Here is a 25325-nt window from a genome sequence, read left to right as displayed (position 1 = left end):
GCCAGCAGTGGCAGCCTGGGCACGAGGCTCTGCAGGTATTGCTGCACTGATCTCTCACCCTGGAAGTCTCCAACAAGTGACAGAAGTGAATCCTAAGGCACTGACTGTAGGAAAAGGTCTCAGGACCCAATGTGGCCCATGTTACCATGTCCAGCAGGACCCGAACCTTTTTAATTTTTACCTGCCCACTGGATTGTCTCTGTACTGGAGTTTTCAGTACTTTTGGTCATAGAATCATGGAGTTGGAAGGGACCTTAAAGCTCATCCAGTGCCACCCCCTGCCATGGGTTGGGACATCTTCCACTAGCCCAGGTTGCTCCAAGCCCTGTCCAGCCTGGCCTGGGACACTGTCAGGGATCCAGGGGCCTCCCCACCCTCACAGGGAACAATTCCTTCCCAATAGCCCATCCAGCCCTGCCCTCTGGCAGTTTAAAACCTTTCCCTCTTGTCCCATCACTATCTGCCCATAGAAAAAGTCCCTGTCCCTGGTTTGATAAACCCTCAGTCCTAGACAGACATTCAAACAATTCTGCCCAGAGCTGCTGAGCTCAACATGCTTTTGTAGCTGCAGTTCTGCAGCAGGATCAGCAGCTTCCCCCAGGGCTGTGTGTGAATTAATGATCCTTTTCAAAGCACCTCTGTGCTTAGGGCAGGGACAATGCACAGCAGGACCCATTCAGCACTGCCTATGAAGTGCCTCACCCGGGTGCCTTCCCTCCAGATATAGAGTATTTACACTGCTACAATAGACTAGTTCAGTCAGAAATGATCTACCCAGCAGGATTGTTTCCACATACATTTAGGAAAGCTGGGGTCATGCAGCTTTACCTACACAAAGAGGTATACAACAATATTAAATACAAGATCACAGGACATTTACTGTAACACAGCCTGAGCTGTGAATATCTATGATAAATAACATAGCAAATCCTTACACAACTCCCTTACAGGCTACAGGACAGTCATACATGAGTTCTGCAATAGCTTTACCTTAATTGTCCATGTTCCAGGCTCTGGATCTTTGACATTTACTACCTTGGCAGAGTTGTGAATATTCAGCAATTCATTCAGTCCTGATCCCTTACTGAGCTGCTTGCCTGAAAAAACAGAAACAGGAAGTAAAACCAGGATGGAGTAAACACAGTATTACTTTAAAAAAAAAAAAAAAAAAAAAAAAAAAAAAAAAAAAAAACAACCACCACAGAGAGTAAATACAATATTGTTGTTTTTTACCAATGTATTTCTGGTACTTTACTTACCTCTTTGCAGCCAACAACATTTACAACAGTCAAAATTCCCTGTAATTCTTTGACAGAATACTGAAAATGTTCATTTATATGTGGGTGATTGTGTGCAGGAATTGACTCTCTGGAGAGGGATTTTGCTCCCTTAAGGCTGACCCTGAAGAATCATCAGCCCTAAAACTCACCTGGCTCTTTCACAGCACTAAAGGGAAAAAGGAAGAGGAGACTGGGATGTCCAGTCTGGACTGGAATATCCAGTGCCCATTTCCAAAACCTACTAGACGTGCCTTGAGTAATTTCAGTGAAACCCTGTGGATTTAATGCACGGAGCTGATCTATGAGAAAGGCCAAAAAGAGGTGGGGTCACAGCTTCAGGGAAGCCTGACACTTGCACCCAGGACTGTGTGTTGTGATGGCTTGAACACAGACACGGAGCAAATCTCCTTCCTGTAAACAAGAATGCCTCAGTGCAGGACAGACCAGACCACATTGCAGGGAAACCATCCTGGGCATAAAATATTTCCAAGCTACTCAAACTCTAGCTATATCCTTAGGCAAAAGTCATTCAGAGAACACAAAATATGATCTGAATTTATTTCTGGAGTGCTGTTCCAAGTTCCTAAGGCATCGACATAATAATAAACACCAGATTTGTTCAAAATAGCTTCAATTACAAGTTAGCTCCACATCTGTCACTGCATTCCCCATCACACCCTGCTCAGCTGGAAATGGGCAGGGGAGACAGGTTTGGTTCTGAATGTTCTGACAGTTCAAAAAAGCCAGACCATGGTGGAACGTTCCTCACATAAAACCCAACCATCATGTACAACCCTTAAATGATGGTTCAGGGAATACAAAAAACAGATGAAAGGCAAAAGTGTCCAGCAATCCAAAATGCAAGGAGAAATACTAACAAAGAAGATGGAGGTGAGACGAAGTAGACAAAATAAGAAGGTTTTCCAGTTCCCTCCAAGTAAGAAAAATACATGGAATACTGGGAAAATATAAAACATAAGAAGGAATTTTTCCTTCTCTTTTTTCACTATCACAAAAGAAAGTATAAAGTACTTCACCTAAAGGATTATGAATCTCCATTGCTGGTGAAGGACCACTCAAGGACACTGTAACCTCCTTCAGACTGGGATCAAAAGGGATCTGCCAAGTATTTACAGCCATGGACAGATGGTCTGTAGACAAGAGATGCACTTTGGAGGCTTGAACTGCTTCTTCAACCCATTTTAACACCTAGAAGAGAAAAGAACAGTTGTTACTACACTGTCAGCAGTACTGGCTGTTAAAATACTTTCTGCTGAAATGCTTTCTCTACTGTCTTGTAGAGATTCCATATTGATTTATTTTTAAAAATATGAATACTGAAAGAAAAGGCAACTTTAATAGAAGATACTAGCAAAGCCAAGGTCAGGATGGTGTTTAAAGGAGTACACAAGCACACCTGGATATATCTCTACACAACAACCACAGGTAAATTTTAAAAGGAATTAGGGATACAAACCTGTGGACATTTCTGGTCATCAATTATTAGCTGCATGAAACAACAAGGAAAATTTTCTCATCCAGATGTACTGAGGAATTGCTATATATGGACTTTTCCAGGTTTTTTCCCTAAAATGTCTAATACAAATTACTGTTATGCACAGCACAGAGGTGGGACTGGAGGGGAACACATCCTTGGAATCTATGTCCCTGCAGGGCATGGAGGCTCCCACACCAGGCACAGGACAGCAGCCCATGGGAGAGCCCACAGTGAAGGAGAGGAAGGGTTGAGGAGGAAGAGCAGCCAAGAGAAACCTGTGTGTACTGACCACAACATTCCTGGTGGCACTGGGGAAGGGAGAAGGAATCAGGAGCAACTGAGTGGGGCAAGTGGAGGCAAAGGTGTTCTTACCTCTCCTTGCTTCCCACCGCCTGAAGGAATAATTGAATATCTATTTTAATTGGCAACAAATTCATTTTCCTTAAGTCAGCTTTGTCTTGCCCTCAAGAACACCTGGTGATTTCCCTGTCTTTATCTCAACTCAGAAGCTTTCTCAACCCATTCCTCTTCCGCAAGGAGTGACCAAGTGGCTGAGAGGAAGCTTAAAAATCAGCCAAAGGAAACCTACCACAACCAACCCAACCACCCCAGAAACACACCTGGTTGGTCAAACTATGATTTTTCATCACCTTTGTACATCACAGAGCTGCAGCATATTTTTTAAACTCTACTGAAGTAATATTAGGTTTGTGTACCAATGTGAATGTGACTCACAGTAATACTGAACCACGATTTTAAGCTGCAGCTGACCATAGTCGCATTGAGAAACATCTTGTAAAGGAGAGCCATCTTTTGATTATGTCAGTTCTAGACCTGGAAACCACCAATAAACAAACCTGGATGTGTTACCTCTCAGTACTGGGGGACTCCAGGGCAAGTCCAGCAACCCAGGACCCAATTCAACACATTGCCCAGAAGAACCTCATTCCCCTGGTTTATTGTGCATTACTTGCCTACTCTATCCTTAAAAAAAAGGGAAATATGCCACAGGTTTGTTTGTGAGATGATTTTGTGATAGAAACTAGATTCCAGCCTCCTGTAAAAGTGTACTTGTCCTCATATGTTACAGTATGAATGCCTAGCAACCTTTGTGCAAAGATGAGGTAAGTTTAAATAAGTGAAGGGCGTAACTAAAAACACATTTGAAATGGTGGAGGCAGGTTCTCATCAATGATTCCCCTCTGCTCTTAGGAATGTCCCACCTTTGTTGTGCTGAGTGCTCCCAGCACAGGGTGAGACAGCACTGACCAGGTGTCCCCTCACCAAGGGTGTGCACCAGCGAGGTGCTTAGGCATGTTTGCAAAACAACACACCCCAAAAATCACAGTAAAAGGGCCTGTGCTGCTCAAAGCTCTGCAGTAACGTGGCCCAAGAGAGAACTGGGGTTTGTGCAACAGCTGGTGACACCAGCTAGGGAGCAACTTTTGTTTGCTTTAGACAAGCCTGGAACAGGAATCACATGGCTTCAGAAAGATCCAACTCATTTAAGTTCTACTTTAGAAATCATACATCTGGGTCCAAAAATGCTTCCAAAGAAATTTCCATGTTCTACTCCCAGTGAGATGAGCACAATACTTTTTTGTACGAGGTATATGGAAAAGTTCCCATTTAATTCCAGGATCTCACCTCCACAGGTAAGTTTTTAAATGGATTGTAAAATCCAATGAACCCATATGAACTTCAGTTTCTGAGAGTTTTTCAAGACCAAAACTGAAAATGGAAGGCAACAGAACAACCCAGCTGTCTGCAGTCTGGCAGCAGCTTGCTTGTGTAAGTTCAATAGGCAATTCTGGGAGATCCATTTCCCAACCCTGTCATTCCAAAGAGGTTTGCAATACTGCTGTAACACTGGTTTAGAAGTGGGTTTTTTTCTCCTCTGGGACCTTTACAGAAAGCCCCCAAAACAACAGCAGCTTTTGTTGTTCTGCCAAAATGTGACGTGATGAATATTATTAGAGGGGGAAGGGCAAATACAGCAATGATTTATAACATTCCCCCAGAAAATTTGCTCTTGCAACCTGCCCTGCTGTCAGGTCATTTCTTGGAATGCATACTGAAACCTGGAAAATCTGTGGAGCATGGTCTCTATTCCCATTTGTTTATTCTGGGACTCAAGAATATTTCTTAAGCAGTCAAAGCAAAGGGATTTCAGGTTAACTGTTTCATTGCTTAAGTAAATGAAGGTTCATACTTACAACCAAAGAAGAAAAATATTCTAGTAACATTTTTAAATGCACATCAAAAAATATAACTGAGACAGTGCATGAGAAAATAATACTGTAAAAATAAAACATGAATTATATATATAATAGCAACATGTATGAAAACCACACAACTGAAAAGTTTTGGTTTTGGATCTCAAGCTCTTCAAAGAGGAAGATCAAGAACCACAAGAACTAAGCCTTGTCTCCTTTCAACTGCCTTTCAAAAGCCCTTCTGCAGTTGCTTTATGACAGACCTGAGGTACATGATCATGGTTTATTTTTTTCAGAGACTCCAAATTCCATAGAAAACAGAGAAAGACCAGCTGCAACTATTTGTTTTTCCTTTCTTTATTTGGCATTCACTGTACATTATGTATTGTCAGAATAGAATTATTCAGCTGCTTCTCCCTTGAAACCATTCTTCCTTTTTCGATGAAAATGGGCAATGCCTGTTTGGGATGAGGGAGAAGAAAAGGCAAGAAACAGAGCTATGCAAGAAACTTTCATTCCATACTGTAATTTTTGACTTTTGACTTTGTCACCAGCGTTGTATCCTTGTAAAGAAGTAGAAGGGCCTTTTACATCTTTAACTGAGTGTAACAAGATTTGAAATTGTTTCTTCTGCAGCATCATCCAAACACACCCTGGTCATACACAGCAGGGACCTGTAACACCAACCCAAGCTGTGTTGGTGTAACCTTTGGGTTGCCATCCCCTGGGAGAACCAAGAGCCAGGAGAAATAGGATGTTTTCCACTGGGTTTAGGGACCTCTTTTTACAGCAGAGCACTCATGAGTGAACACCACCAGACCCCATTCCCTTTGATCTTACAGATGATATACCCTTCACCTTCCCCACAACAACAACCCTTTTTGCACTATTCCTTCTAAATGTTCTGTCACCACCCTTGTCTTCAGTCTACCCTCAATCTCGTCTCATCCATACCATTCCTTTCATTCACAGGCTTCTCATCCAATTCCAAACTCTCTTTTTTCCCCATATAGGTTCATCCAGCTTTCAAGTCACTCAACAACACCCCCTTCTTCCATCAAAGTCAAAGCTGTGCCCCCATGTCATTTGCAGTTCTCCTCCCATCTCTCTCCTGTATATGGAAGAACCATTTCCACTTATGTTGAAAATCAGGAAGATTCATTTTTAGGCAGTCTACGGACAGAAATTTTTCCCTTCTTACAGAAAGGTTAGAAATGAGAAAAATCAAGTGCTTCAACACTAAAAGGAATGGAAAAAGACCACTCACCAGCTCAGTCCTTGTGAACTCCCAGCTCTATCCACAATGATCAGTCCAGTTCATCAGACACAGGAATGACTCATTTTTGCCACAAACAATCAAAACGACCTGGAGATATGACCTGAACTGCCAATGACTAATAAATCTCCACTATTTTCCACAGCACCACATTCACACTCTGCTGATCATCACAGTTCACCTCAACACCTGCTCTGGCATCAGTACAAACCTTTGGGCACCACAACCATTTACAGGAATTTCCTTACAGAAGGATAATTAGGTGTAGTGTAATGTAACTTCAGTTCAAGTCAAAATTAGTACCTTTTGGAAATTGGACACAGTTATGAACATAGAGAATCTGCTCCTAACAGGGAATTTAACCCATGCTTGATGCATATTCTCAATGCCCTGATAACAGAACCCAAGGGAATGGCTGGAGCTGGGCCAGGGCAGGGTCAGGCTGGAGATCAGGGAAAGGTTCTTCCACCCGAGGGTGGTGGGCACTGCCCAGGGAATGGGCACAGCCCCAAGGCTGCCAGAGCTCCAGGAGTGTTTGGACAATGCTCCCAGGGATGCACAGGGTGGGGTTGTTGGGGTGTCTGTGCAGGGACAGGGGTTGGACTCAATCCTTGCAGATTCCAAGGATCCCCTCCAGCTCAGCATATTCTGTGATTCATTTAAATTTCACGCGATTATTGCAAATTAAACCCTGAGTCTACAAAAGCAACCAGAGGAAACTCACTCCAAAGAAACACTTCAAAACCAGGACTTCAATGCTTTGATAAAGCACTTTGAGAAAGGCTTTCCAAGACACTGGTGACAATGTTTCAGAATATTACGATCCTAAAATGGTTTGTGTTGAAAGGGACATTAAATCCCATCTTGTCTCACTCCCCTGCCATAGGCAGGGACACCTTCCAATAGTCCAGGTTGTTCAAAGCCCCAACATGGGCCTTGCACACTCCCAGAGATGGGGCCTGAATATTTTCATTTATCTAATGCACAGAAATCACAGTGAGTTTGTAAAAATAGGACCCTCATCCCAGACTCTTAGATGAGCTTCCTTCAGCAGATAAGTGGAGATAATATATATTTCATGCTCTGTTGGACTGAACCCAACACAACTTTGTCAATCATTAACAATTATGACCAAGTTAACTGTAGTATTTTAAATCAGAACATGTTTTTCAGAAATAAAAAAAAGGCACTAAATTTTCATAGTCTTCTCAGAACACAAGCATTGGATATGTATCAAGTAATGTTTTGCTGTGTTTCCTTGTATCTAGCTTAGAATATTGCTTCATTCTGCACTTAATGCTCAAAGGGCAAGAACAAGAGGAATGGTTTGAAACTTTATATACTAAAAATAGCTTTGTTTGGGTTTTTGGGGGGTAGCATAATCAAAATGTTTTAACAAAACAAGTCGTTGGTTTGGCAGGGTACTCGGTAGGGGCTTTGTAGCTATTCCCTAATCCCCAATCCAGCACTGTCTCTGGGCCCACAACGGTGAGTGTGCTTCAGCATTTATAAACTGCATTCTTTACACATCATCGACTCCTCAGAGAAAAAGGAGGGCAAGTGTGATTGTTTGATTGCTGCTGAACCCTGCCTGAGGGCTATCCCATAAACAGCTGGTGAGATCTCTGCTAGATATCCTGTTTGTTTGCATCCACCCACTGGTGGATGTGCTTCTTGGAATCAATGCCGATCCAGAACTGAAACCACAAAGAAGGTTTTACTGGGGATGGCAGCAATTTGGTCAACTCATTTTCACAGTCACTTGGCCCAGACACAGATTTACGTAAAGTCAATAATCACTAAAATTGCAGTCTTTTGGGTTTGGCTTTAACACAAATTGTTCAGCAGGGTGGAAGACTTCTGAAAATGATTTAGAGTTTGCTTTTTTTCCACATTAGGCAATCTCTTACACTGTTTAAGTATCTCTTTCCAGTGGCCATAGGCTGTATCTTCTCCTCCCTCTCAAAAAACCACTGCAGAAATATCACCAACTGATTTCACCCTCTGCTCTTGAGCAGAGGTGGAGAGGCCCTGGCACAGGGTGCCCAGAGAAGCTGTGGCTGCCCCTGGGTTCCTGGAAGTGTCCAAGGCCAGGTTGGACGGGGCTTGGAGCAGCCTGGGACAGTGGAAGGTGTCCCTGCCCATGGCAGGGAGTGGAATGAGATGATCTTCAAGATACCTTGCAACCCAGGACATTTTACAAATTTACAATTCTACAATTATTTACTCAAAAGAAATGTTGAGATGAAGCTGGAAGGGGGTGAAAGCGGCTACTGAAAGCCCCTGCTTAAAACCTTACCCTAAATCCCAAGACAGTCTATCCTTTCAGGCAGAAGCTGGTGTTTTTCGACACAGAATTGCCAAGTTCAGAAAGCAGCAGCAGGCAGCCAGGAAAGGAGCTCCTGCCAGCTCCACTCCAGAACATGGCACTGTTAGCACCTACAAATGGCTTTACCTGCTGACTTCTACCTCCCAAAGGCAGAAGAAAACAAATCCACAACAATCAAACCAAACCTTTACCCTAAAACTCCAGTCCTGGCAAAGAGCATTCGCCACAGTATCAGAGAGTCACAGGATTGGCTGGGCTGGAAAGATGCTTAAAGACCATCTCGTTCCATGATCACCCCTTCTGTATAAAGGGATTTCATGCAGTGTCACAGAGAAGTTTTATCCTTTATACATACTAGCAAAATGCAGGCAAGGAACAGACCAAACAGGTAATTTCTTTTCTTCCAAATTTTAACCTAACTTTTGGAGGATAACTCTTCCGAGAAGTTTCTCCTTTTGATCACCTTCACATCACTGCCAATAGCTTCTATCATTCCCAATGAGAACTTCAACTTTTCTAGGCAACTGCTGTAGAAAAATGCAATTTATCTCCAACATTTATTATTGTCCAAATTTTAGGAGAGAAAGAAAAAGGAACAAACCGAAACAAACCAGGGTAACTTTTTATTAAAAAACCTCAGCTGGTTATTGCCTACACTGGGAATTCAAAGGGGAATGTTTACAACATTTATAAACAATTCCAGCTCTCCAGATAAATACCATGTGATTTCACCTCTCTCCAAACTGTCTTCTCACGCACTTCTGAAGTTCCCTGAGTTCTGAGTTCTGTCTGAGACTCACCAAAGTTCCCAAGGCAAATAGTCATTATTCATGGCTGTGGGTCAGGAACCTCAGCTACCAGGAGGGCAGCAGAGGTGATGAAAGTATTGCAGTGATAACCTCAGTTAAAAAGTTACTTCCATGACTCTGGGAACAATGGAAACCTGAGAGTTCACACTATCTACCCTATGTGAGGAACATTTTTGTTCAGGCTAAGTAGCAGACCTTTGCTCGCTCACAAAATGCTTGTTTGAAGCTAAATGTGTGCTCTTGTTTTGAGCAGAAAAGCCACTAGGCTACGCAGAGCCCAGAACTGCTGCTTTTTTTAAAGGCTCTTCTCGTGGAAGCCTTCTGGCACAGACAGAGGGAAGCTGGGGAGGTTCTGGTGAGATCTGTCACTTTCCATTTCCCTAACGTCAACAAAAGTCACAGAATTGCATCCTGATACAGAAGATGGAGAAAGGAAGGAAGGGAAAGGTGGAACAGAGTCCATATACCAAGACCAGAACATTTAGCAGTTTCCCTTCTGCTCCCTAACCCACTATCAGGTCTCTCAAAAGTTTACAGTTTAACTCTTGCCTCATTTTCTTTATCAGTTGCAAAACTCGAGCAAAGTTACCTCATTGACTTGTTTTTTGTCCAAGTGAAAAACTTGACCAGAACTTGTTGAGGCAATTTCTTCATAGACCTTATAGCCAATATGATCCCTGTCATCACAGTCTCCAGTCAGCACAAATACCACCTGGATTAAAGAAAAATCAGTGAATCATTGGACACATAGGTGAGGAAAGCATTGCTGCAGCAGCATGAAGGCAAGACAACAGAAGAATGTGTCAGTTGAGATGGGTTTGTTACTCTGCGTGGACAGAGGCACTGCACTCAGTAATGATGGAAAAAGCAATGCAGAAGAAAAGGAACAGACAAAAATCCCTTTAAAAATCACTCAGCCCTGTCATTCACATAATACTTATTTTAGGAAAACCTCAAAATATCCACATAGGAGATAAGCTGCCAAAAACACATATACTGGTGGAAGATTCAGTTGTATTATTTAATTCACAATAATAAAAACTAAATTTTTCCTTAACCAGATCAGTTAACTCTATTAAAAAAAATTTAAATCCTCAGAATGCAGTATTATGGTCCCTTCTGTAAAAAGATTTCACCGAGTTTCACACAGGAGAATTCTACCCTTTATCACTGAGAAAACAGAGCATTAAACACATGAGCCAGTACCTGGGACTGTTTCTGTTGGATGAGCTGAAGCACTTCATGGGTCAGTCTGTAATCCTTGGATCGGGCGTCAGTAAATACATAGATGAATGAGCCAGGCAGGGAAATCTCTAGAGCAATCTTTATTGCCCCAATGCTCATCTCTGGACAGTCTCCACCACCCTGTTTACAAGCAGAAATAAAACATAACTTTTTTTTTCTTTTAAGAAAAAAAGAACATACAAAGTAAGTTACTTTCTTTTGGGACATTCAAGTCAGATACTTTCTCAGCCTCTAATCATTTATTCACCTTTTCCACCCTAAGGATTTTATTATTTCTGCAGAGTGCGGTCACACACTCACAGGCAGCAACTGCAACAATTCCAAAGGGAAAATAAAGTCAAAGGAAAGCGCTGGTGTTCGCTGGTGTCATGGTCACTCTTATGCACGTTGTGCTCAGCTCCAGCTTTTGTGACAGCCCCATTTCCCACACTCACACGCTCCCCTCCTGGCTGGCAATTCCCTTGCTCTGGTAGCACACAGCAGTCCCAGAAGGTCAGGGGCACAGACAGATAGGAAATGGTCCCAGGCAGGCAGTGCTGAGCTCCAGGAGCAGCTCTGGGCACCAGAGCAGCAAGAACCTGCCCTGGACTCCACCCTGGGACAGGGAGCTCAGCAGAGGGCACAGGTGCTGTGTTCCCACAGCTCTGCACTGCAGCAGCAGCAGAGCTGGAGGTTTTTCACATCATGTGTTCCATCAAAATGCTTCCAAGTATGACTGTGACTTTATAGGAAAGGATTTGTTTCTCTCCCAAAATTAAGAATTTGGAAAAATACTGTTTAAATAAAAGCTCACTAACTTACATAAAAATTAACTTGGCATATTGAAGACAGAACTTTCCAAAAAGCTGATACAAACTGTAAAACTTGCCCTGTCATCTACAATAGATCTCTGTGCATTCAATATTAAATATAAAATTGTTTTATTTTATTCTTACAATCAACATGCCTTCACACATATGTATATACAAATCTATACATGCTAGGAAAGAAGAAGGCAAAAAGAGAGCAGTCCTTCATACTTAATTTCATTTGTCCTCAGTGAAATGTTCATATCGGAAACAAGTTTAATCTAACAGTATCCTTAATCCAATTTCAAAGCAAGAATCTCACTAAGTTTCTCATCTATCCTAAAGAATAAGCACACGGTCACTGTTTTTCTCTAAGTCATATAGGAACCATTGTTTTTTTCAAAGTCAGTTCTCCTAAATGTAGCCTTAGTTTTATGGGAAAAGCAAGTGGTAGACCCCAGACAGCCTGAAATTCAAGAGAGAGCTCTCCACGAAGATTTTTGACACACGTCAGAACTTTATCTTGGCAATGCCTATACAGTCCAGCGAGACACATCAGTACATCCAAATTCTTTCAGCAGAAGACTCTTCCACATAAAGCTTTAATTTGTGGGCAAAGCCAAAATAATAGCTAATTTCTACAGGCATCTACTTGGAACAGGAAAATTTCTATTCCCACTTGAAGTCTACTTGATTATCATCTCATTATCCTCTATATGGCAGCATCTGTTCTCTAGATAGAACACAAAAAGCACTACTGAGCAAAATGGATGTTCTGAGAACAAGCATGGACTTTTTTATTCCTATAATGTAGAATAATACTCTCAAAAGGTAGCTGGTAGAACAACAAAACATCATCATCATAGAATGGTTTGGATTGGAAGGACCTTAAAGCCCATCCAGTGCCACCCCCTGCCATGGGCAGGGACACCTTCCACTAGCCCAGGTGGCTCCAAGGCCCATCCAGCCTGGCCTTGGACGCCTCCAGGGAGCCAGGGACAGCCACAGCTTCTCTGAGGATGCTGTGCCAGGCCCTCCCCACCCTCACAGGCAGAATTGCTGCCTAATGTTTAACATTAGTAGTGCCTTTACTTAGATTAAAAAAAGTAGAAAAATTTCCATTCAGTATTTCCTGCCTTTCTCTCCAAACTGCAATTAAATACAGCTACCTCGTGAAGCTTTCTGGAAAAGCTGAGGTGAGTGAAGCTCAGGAAGCTTCATTTTCCCTTCAGTTTGAACAGGCGCACAGAAATATACAAAAAATCTGCTTAACTAAAAAAAACCAAAAACACAACAACAACAAAACCCAAACAAAACCAAAAACCAAAAACCCACTAAGGAACCATTGCTGTCCAAGTCCACGTTCTTATCACACTGTCTGTAAGAATGATTCAAAGGTAATGACAGATGAAATATAGGTGATACCTCCTAATCTGATCCTGTATCCCAGGAACACGTCCTTTATCATTCTGAATGTAAAAGGAACAGGGCCCAGTTCCTGCAGTGAAATGTACTCAGCCCAGTTTTTACCTCTTGTCAAATGTCAGCCAAAAGACCCTCCAATTAGTCTGTGACAGATGAATGGAAAACAAGAGCTGGGTTTACCCTGATGCTCAGGGAGGACAAGTTCAGCATACTTTGATATAATGTTTTATGCACAAGATGCCTTGAAATAATTTATCTTCACCTTAATTTTAGCTCTGTTCTTTAATGAGACTATTTGGTCCATGCGCTTTCTCAAGCCCAGCTCAAAATTTCCTCTACCTCCACAACATTCACCCTTGCATCTTTTATTAGTTGTTTTGGAAAAAAACTAGTAACAAACCTGTATAAAGTATTTACATTTTCTCTAAAAGAAAGATGACCTACCAGTCCTGTTCTAATAATATTTTGATTTCTATTTTGGCCCTTCACAATACAATGGATGAATACAAGTCAGTGACAGCCCTCCTATAGAAGAATGAGCATATATTGGAAGTAATTATGAAATATGCAATCAATCAGCAATAAAGAATGAAATCTAAAATTAATTAGACAGAAACTTTTAAACAACTTCATTAGAAATGAAGAGTTTGAAATTCCCAAAAGCTTCACCTAAATCATCCACCTTTTAGAAACAGCTGCAATTACTGTCCAGTATAACTATTGAGGAAACAAAACATGAAAACTGGATGGAGTTTTGAAGCTTAACTTTCCCCATGAAGGAGAAAACTGCAATAGCTATTGTTTTCTCTGGATTTCAAACCTTCTGCCAACTTTTACAGTAATCTTCAAGCAATCTGTTCTCAGTCAATCAGGGATTACACCATGTGCCAGTTTCTGAGGGAGAGCCTGTCTGGCACTACTGACTCCAGCAAGGTTCACCACAGGTCAGAAGCATTTTCCTTGATTCAAGACAGGACAATAGGAACACAGGTTCTGTCAGTGAGGATAACTCCACTCCAGTATTTCCTTCTTTCTTTCGATCACCTGAAGGAACAGCTGCAGCTGTGCCAGGGCAGGGTCAGGCTGGAGATCAGAGAAAGGCTCTTCCTCCAGAGGGTGCTGGGCACTGCCCAGGCTCCCCAGGGAATCGGGACAGCCCCAGGGCTGCCAGAGCTCCAGGAGCATTTGGACAATGCTCCCAGGAATGCACAGGGTGGATTGCTGGGGTGTCTGGGCAGGAATAGGGGTTGGACTGGATGCTCCTGTGGGTCCCTTCCCACTCAGGATGTTCTGTGATGCTAAGAAGCCTTTGAAACACTAAGTGCCAAGTAATGCACAGCAGGGAAGGCCGTACCTATGGAAAACTTGATGGGTCTTACAGCCCTCTTGTTTGAATGGCATCCATGGAACATAATTTCCAGAACACAGTAAAAGTCCATAAAAAGTATCTGTGGACGAGTGGCAGGACTAATGAAAATGCCAACTAAATGTTAGCATTACCTAACTATTCCTTCTTGTGTTATCAATCACGTCTCCACACGATGTAAACTAAGACAAAGGAATGAATCATAACCCTAAATTAGGATGAGCAGGAAGCTGCCAATTTGTGCAGGCAAAACGACAGAGGTCAGTGATCTACATCCTCATGAATGCTTGCAGGAGTAACAGCACAAGAGGAAAGAGTAGTGTGAGGAAACAGTCTTTGCTAGAACACATAGGAAACGAGTTACTTACCTGAACATAAAGTTCCCGAAGTTCAAACTGGAATTTCTTGGGATCTGTGGTTATTGTCACTGGACCAATTTCTAGAATGAAATACAATGAAAATAGAGTCATCCAAAGACATACAGTAGTAAAAAAAAAAAAAAAAAAAAAAAAAAAAAAAAAAAAAAAAAGCATTGAACAGAAAGAAATAGTAGAGAATGATATCCCCAGTACTGAAACCTATGATTTCAAATCTGGTAACTTTAATACCCCAGTATTACCAATCTCTATGTGCCTTAAACATTTATAGGCACATAAAGCCTTTCACCTTTGATTTTGATCAAACATTTAATTGTTCCTAGTAATAAAAAGGGAGCAAAAATTCCCAGAACAAATGCTGCTGGACCAAGAAATAATGTATTTTTCCAGACAGGCTCTTCAGACTGGAGAAAATGAGGCTTCAGGAAAACCTTACAGTAGCCTTCCAGTGTCTACAGGGGCTCAAAGAGAGTTGGAGAGAAACTTTTGCAAGGGCCTGGAGGGACAGGACAAGGGAAAATGGCTTCAAAGTTAAAGATATGAGATACTGGGGAAGCAGCTCTTCCCTGTGAGGGTGGGGAGACCCTGGAACAGAGTGCTCAGAGGAGCTGTGGCTGCCCCTGGATCTCTGGAAGCATCCAAGACCAGGCTGGATGGGGCTTGGAGTAACCTGGGCTAGTGGAAGGTGACCCTGACCATGGCAGAGGGTGAAATGAGATGAATTTAAGGTCCCTCCCAATCCAAATCATTCCCCAATTTTGTGATTCTAAGTAAACATGAAGAGGCCTCTCTGGACAGAACACACATACTTGACTTCGAAATTTTACTCCTGTTAAAAATAAAAAAAAAAAAAAAGGAAAGGAAAAAAAGACATGTGCCACATCTCTTCCCTGAAAAAAAAAAGTACTTCTGGAAAAATCCCAGTGTGAGCCCTATCCCAAATCTCAGCACATTTAGCACAAGTTGCCAGAAAGAACCAATGCAGAAGCAACTTTATTCATGGCAATTGCCATGTCTTTGTCTACTGAGGAAGGGCAGGACGCCCAAGTTAAATTGCCTGGGGTGTGTAACAGCAGCACATATGAGCATTTTCCAACCCATGGAGCTGTCCCTCTGCCCCTCACACAGCTCCTTCCTGGTTGGTATCAATGTGATTCCAGCCAGCTGGTTCCTGTGCTGTGATTTCCTGCCTGCTCACCTCAGTCTGCCTTGGCAGGAGTGCCCTTCATTCTTTGCCTGGCCTGGGCAGGCATTGCTGCCCTGGCCATGGGCACTCACCCAGCTCATCAAGCACAGTCAGGCTGCTACGCCAAAAATCAATAAATAAACACACACACAAAGAAATTAAAAGATTTCTGACATTTGAGTGCTCCAAAGCACTCAAAGAGATCAGCTGAGTCCTGAAAGACCAAATGGGGCACAATTCTGCTGTCAGGGGAAAAGCCAAGCATGAAACTGCAGCGGTGCCAATTTAATACAGCTGCAGCTTACAGGGAAGTGCTGCCTCAGCAGACCTCACAACACTTTCCAAGCTCTATAAAAGTTAATATGCACTTATCTTCCATATAATACAGACATTTCTCTTTTTTAAACAATCCAAAGTTTTATTTCACTGGAGTTACAACAACTGCCATCACTAAGGTCTACTCTAAGCACACCAGTATTTGCTAGGCAAGCTCTATTTATGAGTGTCTTTTGGTTTAATTTCTTTGAAAGTCACCCACGAGATCACACAAAACCTTTCCTAGAATATTAAACTGTCCTTGGGGGTTTTTGGATGGCTGTGAGTCATTTATCTGTGAATGCCATGTACTAAAATGCTGCACTATCATTAAAAGAGCCATTATAAAGACTCACTGTTCCTTCACATACCTCATCCTGCTGTGTTCCCACTCCCCCTTGCACTGTTCTCCTTTGGGTATCCTTTAAAGCAAACACCTGCAATAAAGCTACCTCCAAAATGTTTTGCTTCCAATCTCCCCCTTGCCAAGCACTGTTCTAAAGCACGTCACTGACTGGAGTTTATCCATAGAATAACCCCATTAGCTCCATTATTCCCATCTGCTGAGGGATTCAGTGTTTCAGTCCGGAGCAGTAAATCCTTTGGAAAGGCTTTCTTACCCTATAAAATAAAGATCTGAAAGCAGCACTCCTTCAGCTAAGCTAAAACAGCCCATCGGGTCAGATGGGCTGAGCACTTGGCATGGTTCCCCCACAGGCAGCCCGGGCTGGCTCTGGCAGTGCCAAGCAGAGCCCGGCCAGCCCCTGCAGGATCATGGCTGTGGCTGCCCTCTGCTCAACAAAGAGAGAGCTCAACAAAGAGCTCAGCTGGGAAATGGCACCCGGGCCACAAGGGCAGGGCATGGTCAGCACCCAGCTGGGGCTGTGGGCAGGACAAGAGCACAGAACCCCACAGGGGCAGAGGTCCTCAGCAGACTGCACAACCAAGGCCATGTCTCAGCAGTGATGGTGCTCCTCCTCAGCACCTGAACGCTCCCCAGCTTGTCCCAAAAAACCAGCAGCTGTCCTTCACATACTGGTGTGCCACCAGCTTATGTGACCTGCCTGCCAGAAAAGCTTTAGTAGCCTTCACCAGCTTCAGTTTCTTTCGTCCTCATTCTGTGACCTCCAAGAGCAGCCCAAGTAAGGCTGTTTCACAACACAGGTAAACATAGGCCTTCAGAGTCCAGAATATAAAAAAAGGAGGGGCCATTATGAGAAGTGATTTGAATTTACATAACAAGCGTAGTTTAAACAGAATATTCACTCAGAAACTACACCCTGTAAACACACCAAGCAGAAGAAAATAGTAAGCTTTTAAACCTCATTAGCTCTTTAGATGAAGCTTGACTCATGGAGCACTCTACCAGAATACAGAATCACAGAATGGTCTAGGTTGGAAGGCACCTTAAAGCCCTTCCAGTCCCACCCTCTGCCATGGGCAGGGACACCTTCCACTAGCCCAGGCTGCTCAAAGCTCTGTCCAACCTGGCCTTGGACACTTCCAGCAACGGGGAGGTGTGCTTTCCCTTTCTCCTGCTGCAATCTGAATCCATTTTCAGGGACCCATATGGGAATATCTGGAACTGGTTTGTTGTGGGGGTCTCTCCACTGCTCACTACTCCAAAACTTTCGTGGTCACCCAGAGGGAGCTGTGCAAAGGTGAAAAAGCTGACACAGCCCCAGAATGGCAGCGAGTCTTTTTGAGGCCCCAACTCAACCCTCTGGCCTCATGAGTACAGTGTAAATCTCAGCTCTTCCAGACCGATTTGGGAATCCAACAGTCAATGTTGCACACACATGAACCGGTAACAGCCAAAAGGAAATGTTTTAAAGGAATGGCTGCACGTTCCTGAGCAAAGCCTGGACTTCCAAAATTGAAATCACAGAAGTCAACACAGCCACTGTGGCATCTGAGTTTGTACCTACGCAATTAAACTACGACAACATAAGGCTAAGTAACACAGAGATCAAGGATTTTGATGTTTCCTTTCTGGGGCAAGTCTTGTAAGAACCATCTCATTGGTAAATAAGGAGAAAAGCCCGCAGCAACCTGAGAAACTGGCCATTCCAAAAGGCCCTGCTGTTTTTCCATGGCTTTCTGCCACACCTCAAATGGCCACATGTTTATGTACAAGCTGAGCAGCAAGTACATTGGGAAAACCACAGATTTCCCCGTGACACACAATCACACATAATTACCACTGACGGTGATTGCAAATTTGGCACTCCCCTAGTCCTGACCATGGAACACATCTGCACCAAATGTCTGCTTTGGACAGCTGGGTGCTTTAGGAGATCTAGCAGAGGAATATGGAAGTCTTTTGCCTACCTCTCATCAACTCAGAACACTGGATTTGTTTGTTCCAGAAGAAATAAAAAAGCTCTAAGTGACACATGGTAATTGAAGGAATTTTGGAAGAGATGCGAAACCTTCTGGGGTGCTCTCACCCACACAATTCCTTTTTCTAATTTACAGCAAGGATGTTTTCCTGATGCAAAGCCATATCCATAATTAAAGCTAACTAACTAAATAAATATATCCCCCTAGAAAACCTCCACACCTTTGAATATTTCCAAAGAAATATAAATTTCAAAACTATGACAGTACAAATGAAAAGAAAAAGTAGAAAAGACCAAAAGCTACCACAGAATAGCAACAAATCCCTGACATTCCAATAACATTATTATTATATTATACATAATAATACTAGAATTACACTGCTACATTACATAACTACATTGATTATATACTAATAAAAACTAATACTACAGTTATTAGCTTTTAGTTATCTCTTCATAACACAATACACACAGAAAAAACCTGGGTGACAATTATCCTCCACATTCTTTTTTATTTATGAAGTGGACTGGCAAGTCTAGCACTGGGCTATGGCAATTCTGACAGTTTTTGAGATCAGAGGACTAATATGGGTTTCATATACCCATATATACAAATCCACACCTGCCCATTTATACGTGTGTGTGAGTACACATACATCAAGTAATTTTCACCACAAATGAAGACATGCTGAAGGATTAGGAGTAATCAGATGGGACAGCTGAAATGCCTAAACCAAGATCCCTGCCAAAAGCAGCTGGTGTGCAATTACTCCCTAAGAGCTATTTACTAAGGGTGCTGAGCACCGAGGTTTATCTGATTTAATGCTCTTCTCAGAGAACGAAGAGAACTGTATCCAATCCACTGCAAAGCTCTGCTTATAATGCCTCTGCAGACCTTCAGGAGCAGCCACTGCCAAGATTTCAGAGAATAGGAACAATGGTAGAACTGCTCCCAGCTAGGCTCCAGCCAGCTGTCCATCCTGAGGGCACAGAAGCAGAAACCTGCAATTTTCCAAGAGCAAATTGGGTCCTGCAGGCTTTTCCCTCTACAGATCCCTCACGAGCTGCCACTGGAAGTGCTTCACAGGGCTCTCCTTCCCCTTAAAGGGAAGGTCATCACACAGGCAAGACTACATAAAAGAGAACAACCTGTAACTGCCATCTCAAATGATAGTGAATAGTTTTGTTCCTCACACAGCTGACAAATAGATGCACACAGGATCAGAAGCTGTTTCACAGCATTGTTTTAATGTACCAAAAATGCTACTCCATTTTAACTGATTGCAAATTTCTAGTGTAGACCACCAAACCAAGAAGCTGACTCCACCACGTAGTAAAGAAAGACCAAACTTAATGCCTTGTGCTCCATGCTCTGAAGTGAAGGACACCCTCAACTCCCATTCAGATGATGGGAGCTGTGGTAATAGAAACCTTGATGAATTTTTCCAGGAGCACAAGGCAGCACTGAAGATGCTGCCTACAGTCATGAGCCCCCCATGGCTAACACATACCCCACTGGAAAGACCATCCCAATGGATTCAGGGAGCACTGAATAAGCCAAGATGCTTAGCACTAGGACATGGAATATGCTATTTAAAGTTTCCTCCTAAATGATATTCCCTCATGAATCAGCTGCTTTCAGATTCTAACCTGACTATAATTAATTTTTTTGAAGAGCCCAAAAACTGCAGTGAGCAACTTCTACCAGATTCTTAACCAGAGAGAAATGAGCCAAACCAGCCTAGCAAGCTCATGTTGCCTTAACACACTCAGTTTTTTATTTTTTAAATCATTTTTCAGCCTCATGACTTATGACAACTGTGTAACAGCAGACAGGAAGGAGTCAGACTGCTCACAGTTTTTCACCCAGTTTCTCGTGAGTTGGCTGTTCACAAACCAGATAGATTATCCTGGGAATTGCAGAGCCCTGCTAAGCAGCCCAACCCAATGCCAGTGGAGCTATGAAGCTTCTTCCTCAGGGAGGACAAGGCCGCCACCCTCATGCATCAAACTCTTCACCTCAGGACAGAGGCCAGAGCCTGGCTGAAACTCAGTAACCAAAGATCTAACACAAACTTTACTAGCAATGTGCCTTAGCAAGTGCCACGTTTGTGTGGTCATTCCCCATTGTTTTAATGTTATGAACTCATTACTTTTTTTTTTTTTTAAGGAAAATAACAATGACAAAAAAGCATTATACATGCTTGATTTCTTGGAAAAGAAAAGCTCACTTGGAGACCCATAGTGGATAAAATCTAATATTCTCATCTTTTGTCTACTGCAACAAGCACTAAGTTTAGGTTATGAGCCTCAAGTGCAGTTGTCTAAAAGTTATTAACCACAGGCAGTAAGAAACTATAAAAATCAGGGACGGATTTGCCCAGCACACTGTTAACTCCACCTTCTGAGAACTACAGTCACAAACCACGGCATGTGCAGAGTAACCTCCTGTACCAAGAGATGGTTAAAATAAATCCAGATTTATAAATGCTCTCTTAAATGGGTGATGCACAAAATAGTCTTGGAGTCTCTCAAGCCCTTTGCATGAGTAGCACATCACATTAACCAAAGAATCCTAATTAAAAAACTACTCCCTTAGGCTGGAAATGAGAAAAAGATAGCTTAAATGAAACAGAAAAACAGGTTGATTATTGTTCTGAGGAAGTAATCCACCTGAACATCTCCTCTAGCTCTACTGCAAGGCCAGAAGTTTTTGTCTATTGCTGGTGCACAACTATGGGCAAAGAGACCAGAAAACTTGAGTCCATGTGGTTCAGATTCAAAATAATGACTTGAGTGGCTATTCAATGTCTCAAAAAGAATGACACGAAGCAAAGTTTTTTTTTCCTTTCTGGGGACAAGCAAACATACTGAATGCTGAAATCTGGAGCAGCCCCACCTTCCTCCTCTCCTCCCTGCCTGTCTTTTGCAGCACCAGAGGTCTGTTCCCAGGGAGCCACAGCTCGGTGTCTCAGCTGCCTCTGGCCAGCCCTCGTGGATCCCTGCCCAACTCCCAACTCGCAGCCACGGCTGGCAGCTCGGCTGACAGGCCCTGAGAGGCCAAGGGCTGAGCCAGCCACGGGGATTAGGGGAAGCTCTTACAACTAGGTGGTCCCTGACATCCAAGCCTTGAGTTTGAGCTCCATCCCAGCACCGAATACATCCAGGACTGCAGTCTGTGCTCTCCTGCATCTCCTGCATGCCCAGAGCTTTGGGGATTTGTGCCTTCCCCCAAAGCACTGCCACTACTGTAGGCTTTCCTGGGGCTGCTCTGCTTTTTCAACAAAAGCATGAGCAGACACAAGGAGAAAAAGCTCTGAACGATCTGCTTTGCTCAGCCTACAGTACAGGACAAACAGCTGATAAGGACTGCAGACACAGCTTCCTTACTGTTCAGCCTGGGAGCAGCGCTGGATCCCGGGGCTGGCCCACGCTCCCAACTCCCACTGAACATCTGAGAAGGTCATCAGCTCACTTTCTGTTTGTGTTTATTTCCCCTTGTTAACAACAGGCTGAACAGAGTAAAACTCAGTTCATAATGCTCTTTAAATTCTTTCTCCAGACTGAACTGCAGTTCAGGCCAGGTCTATTTCTGTCTCATCTCTGGGTCGTGTATTTTGGCACTGCTCCTTCTGCACTTGTAACAGCACTGGATAAAGAACGTGCACCGAGGAATCGGGCAGGAATGAATGCAACTACCCAGTGCTGCTTTGTGATTAATTACCCTACCATGCTGAAGTCAAATCAAGAAAGATTTAAAACACAGTTTTTAATTCACAATTTATATTAATATTGCATTACAAAATGAACTTATTTACTGTGACATCTAGCATGATTGATTTTGAACTGCTGTCCATGCCGCTGCTGGCTGGGAATATCCGAGCTCCACCATCGGGAGCCTCCGGGCACTGCAGGGTACCACAGCCTCATCTGTAAAGCTCCTTCTCCTTCTTCATGGAGCTCAGGCTCTCACCGTGTCCCCAAATGTACCTCACCATAAGAGGGGTCCAGTGGCTGACTGGGAAAACAATTCACAGCTTCTTTTATTTGCAGGATAGATTAATTCAATTACAATGGCTAATTAAAAACTTCTTCTGCTTGGAAGATTATATTCCCAGATTACTTCCTTCAAAGAGATTTGGAAAATCCCTGGAGAGAGCTACCTTATTGAAGCCAAGTCAGCTTTTTGATCTTGAGACATCAGCAAACTGAAAAGCCACTGGCCCTTTCCTGCTGAAAGTGCAGCTGCATTGTTTTCCCAAAGGATATGGAACTACTAATGCACTCAGAACCCACAGCTATAAAAAAGCAGACCCCCTAAGCAAATAAAGTCACCATCAGCAACCTGAGCACCCTTTGAGCAGGACAGTCCTGCCCAGTCTGAAGGGAAACATTCTACATCCCCATTATGAGCAACATCGAAGACCCAAGGCAGGAATGGTACTTAACGGGGGTGATTACCCCCCAGTTATTAATAAAACAGCAGTCAGTGTTTTCTTCAAGAAGCAGTTCCCCTAACAAGCTTTATGGAGACCATGGCACTAATCCATCAGTGCTTGAAACTGCCAAGAGACCATGGGAACACAAGGACTTCCCAGAATATGTTCCCATATTAACCCAATCCTGCTCTTTACAAGCTTATGTTGTGGGCTTGCTTTCACATGGTAGAAGATAATTTTATTTTAAATCATCATAGAATCATAGGTTTAGGTGGGAAGGGATCCTAAAGTTCATTTAGCCCATCCCTTGGGCAGGAACACTTCCACTATCCCAGGTTGCTCCAAGCCTGGGACACTGGCCTTGGACACTTCAGGCATGAGGCAGCCACAGCTTCTCTGGGCACCCTGTGCCAGGGCCTCCCCACCCTCACAGGGAACAATTCCTACCTGACATTCAACCAGTGCTGCCCTCTGGCAGCAGGAAGCCATTTCCCCTTGTCCTGTCCCTCCATCCCTTGTAAAAAGGGTCTCTCAATCTCTCCTGTAGGGTCCCCTCAGTTAGATCACTCCAGGCTGACCAATGCCAATGCTCTCAGCCTTTGCCCATAGGAGAGGAGCTGCAGCCCCAGATCCCCTCGTGGCTCTCCATCTGACCATACATGCACAATGGTGAATTAGGTTTAAATGGCTCTCCAGAGGTTTCTCTGGTTTGGGGGGAGTTACACAGCCTGAGACAAAACACCGCTGTTGCATATGAAGCTCAAACACAGTGTGGTAACTTTTAGGCTTTTTTCCCTAAAAGAAATACAAAAAAGTAAAGACTGAGCTAGAATTCCCTCAGAGGCCAGACACAATCTTTGAAACATTAATTAATTTTTTCTCAGCAAAGTATCAGCAAACCACATAATTACTCAATTAGCCCTAAACAAAAGCAAAAGATAGACACTAAACACAGACCTACCTACACTTGTATAATTCAAACACTTTATTTAGAATCTCTTCAGTTTTCACACCAGGCTACCTGTCTGTCAATAGAATACATGGAAAAAAGAAAAAAGTTTCATTTTGAAAATTCTAGGAGAATAAAACTAAGTTTCTAGGAGATAACTTGTGTGTGCCTACACACATATACATACATGTGCATGAACATCATCATGTTGATACTATAAAAGGCTTTAGGATAAAACCAGCTGCCATCCTTTGAGAATGTAGATTTCCAAACATAACAAAAATCAAGTCAACTGAGGCCAGCTGCTGGGAGAAAGAAGTGTCACATTCAGTATAAAATTCAGATATTCTGCATGAGGTTACTCTGTACCTAAAATATTCTTTTTTATCCTTTTCACTACTAAAAACACATCTGCCTTCTTTCCAAGTAACTGGCAGAGTTTTTATTGATTTCAGTTAAACAGACCCCAGCTCCTGTCCAAGTATTGCACTATAAAGTGAATTGCTAAAGGATTACCAGTGTAAAACCCAACTCTGTCCTTTCAGGCATTACAACCGTAAATTCAAATCTCTGCATCATTCCAGCTAAGTCTCCACTTCACAGAACTAATCCATGTGCCGCTGACAGAACATGGAATGTTACAGCAGATAACACTGTCCGTGTACACCAATTATTCACCCTGACAATATCCAGTTGGGAATATTATCCCTAGGGCTCTAACAAGGGTCCAGTAATGCCTCAATCACTGCTGTGAATAAAGAGGCATCAATTAGCTGAAGGTAAAACACCCATTTAAGGATGTTCAAAGAAGGGCTGTTACTGATGTTCCAGGTTAACATGAACTTTTTTGCCTTTTTAAAAATCTGTTACTTACTTAAACAGTGAAGACTCTAAGTAACTTATTTTCTATTTCTACCTATCAGACACATTTCCTACTCCTAGTGAGCTCTGTTTGAGAAGCTGGATCAGATTTTTTTTCAAGGTGCCTTCTAACCTGGGCTGTTGCAGGATTCTATCGTACAAGAAGGCAGTGGGAAAAAGAAGCAGAAAGTAAGACTGCAAAATAGCTTATCTGATAGAGCCAACCTAGGAAAAAGAGGATACTGAAACATTTTAGTTCTATTTTTAAAAATACGTGGTTTGGATTGAAATGCCGATTTAAAAAGAAAGATACGGTAAGTTTTTCATGGCCAGATGAGCCTCTCCAAAGCTTCATTAGAGCACTGTTTACTTTGGTAACTGGCGAGTCAGCTGGAAGCAGCTCTTTCCCATCCCTTCACTTTTGCCTGTATCATTTGTAATTGTGTCATTTGAAAAATGGCACCAAGAAAAACATTTTTAAGCAGAAACCATGCAGTAAGGGATAAACTTCTTGTGGAAGTCTAGAGAACCAAGGCTGAGAAACTGGAACGCTCACCACAACCCAGGGGAAGGGGGAAGGAGTCGGGCCAGGCTGAGCAGTGTCCCCTTAGTGGTCTCACATGT

At 42.9% G+C, this 25325-nt stretch overlaps 1 protein-coding gene across 5 annotated transcripts in view; it reads right to left on the bottom strand.

Annotated features, from left to right (window-relative positions):
• Positions 1-25325, bottom strand: part of HMCN1 (hemicentin 1) — a 165471-nt gene that overhangs the window by 119318 nt on the left and 20828 nt on the right. For all 5 annotated transcript variants that reach the window (XR_010081490.1, XR_010081491.1, XR_010081492.1 and 2 more), the window contains exons 2-6: positions 14601-14671; positions 10615-10773; positions 9998-10120; positions 2318-2489; positions 991-1097 (exon numbers count right to left, since the gene is read on the bottom strand). Coding sequence is in view for 2 of the 5 variants with exons in the window: in XM_063407765.1 (XP_063263835.1) it covers positions 991-1097; positions 2318-2489; positions 9998-10120; positions 10615-10773; positions 14601-14671 (632 nt within the window). In the remaining 3 variants the exon portion in view is untranslated. The remainder of the gene's footprint in view (positions 1-990; positions 1098-2317; positions 2490-9997; positions 10121-10614; positions 10774-14600; positions 14672-25325) is intronic.

The sequence above is a fragment of the Prinia subflava genome, chromosome 10 (assembly GCF_021018805.1).
Source record: "Prinia subflava isolate CZ2003 ecotype Zambia chromosome 10, Cam_Psub_1.2, whole genome shotgun sequence".
NCBI classification, from domain to species: Eukaryota; Metazoa; Chordata; class Aves; order Passeriformes; family Cisticolidae; genus Prinia; species Prinia subflava.
This window is presented reverse-complemented; position numbering and strand designations above follow the sequence as displayed.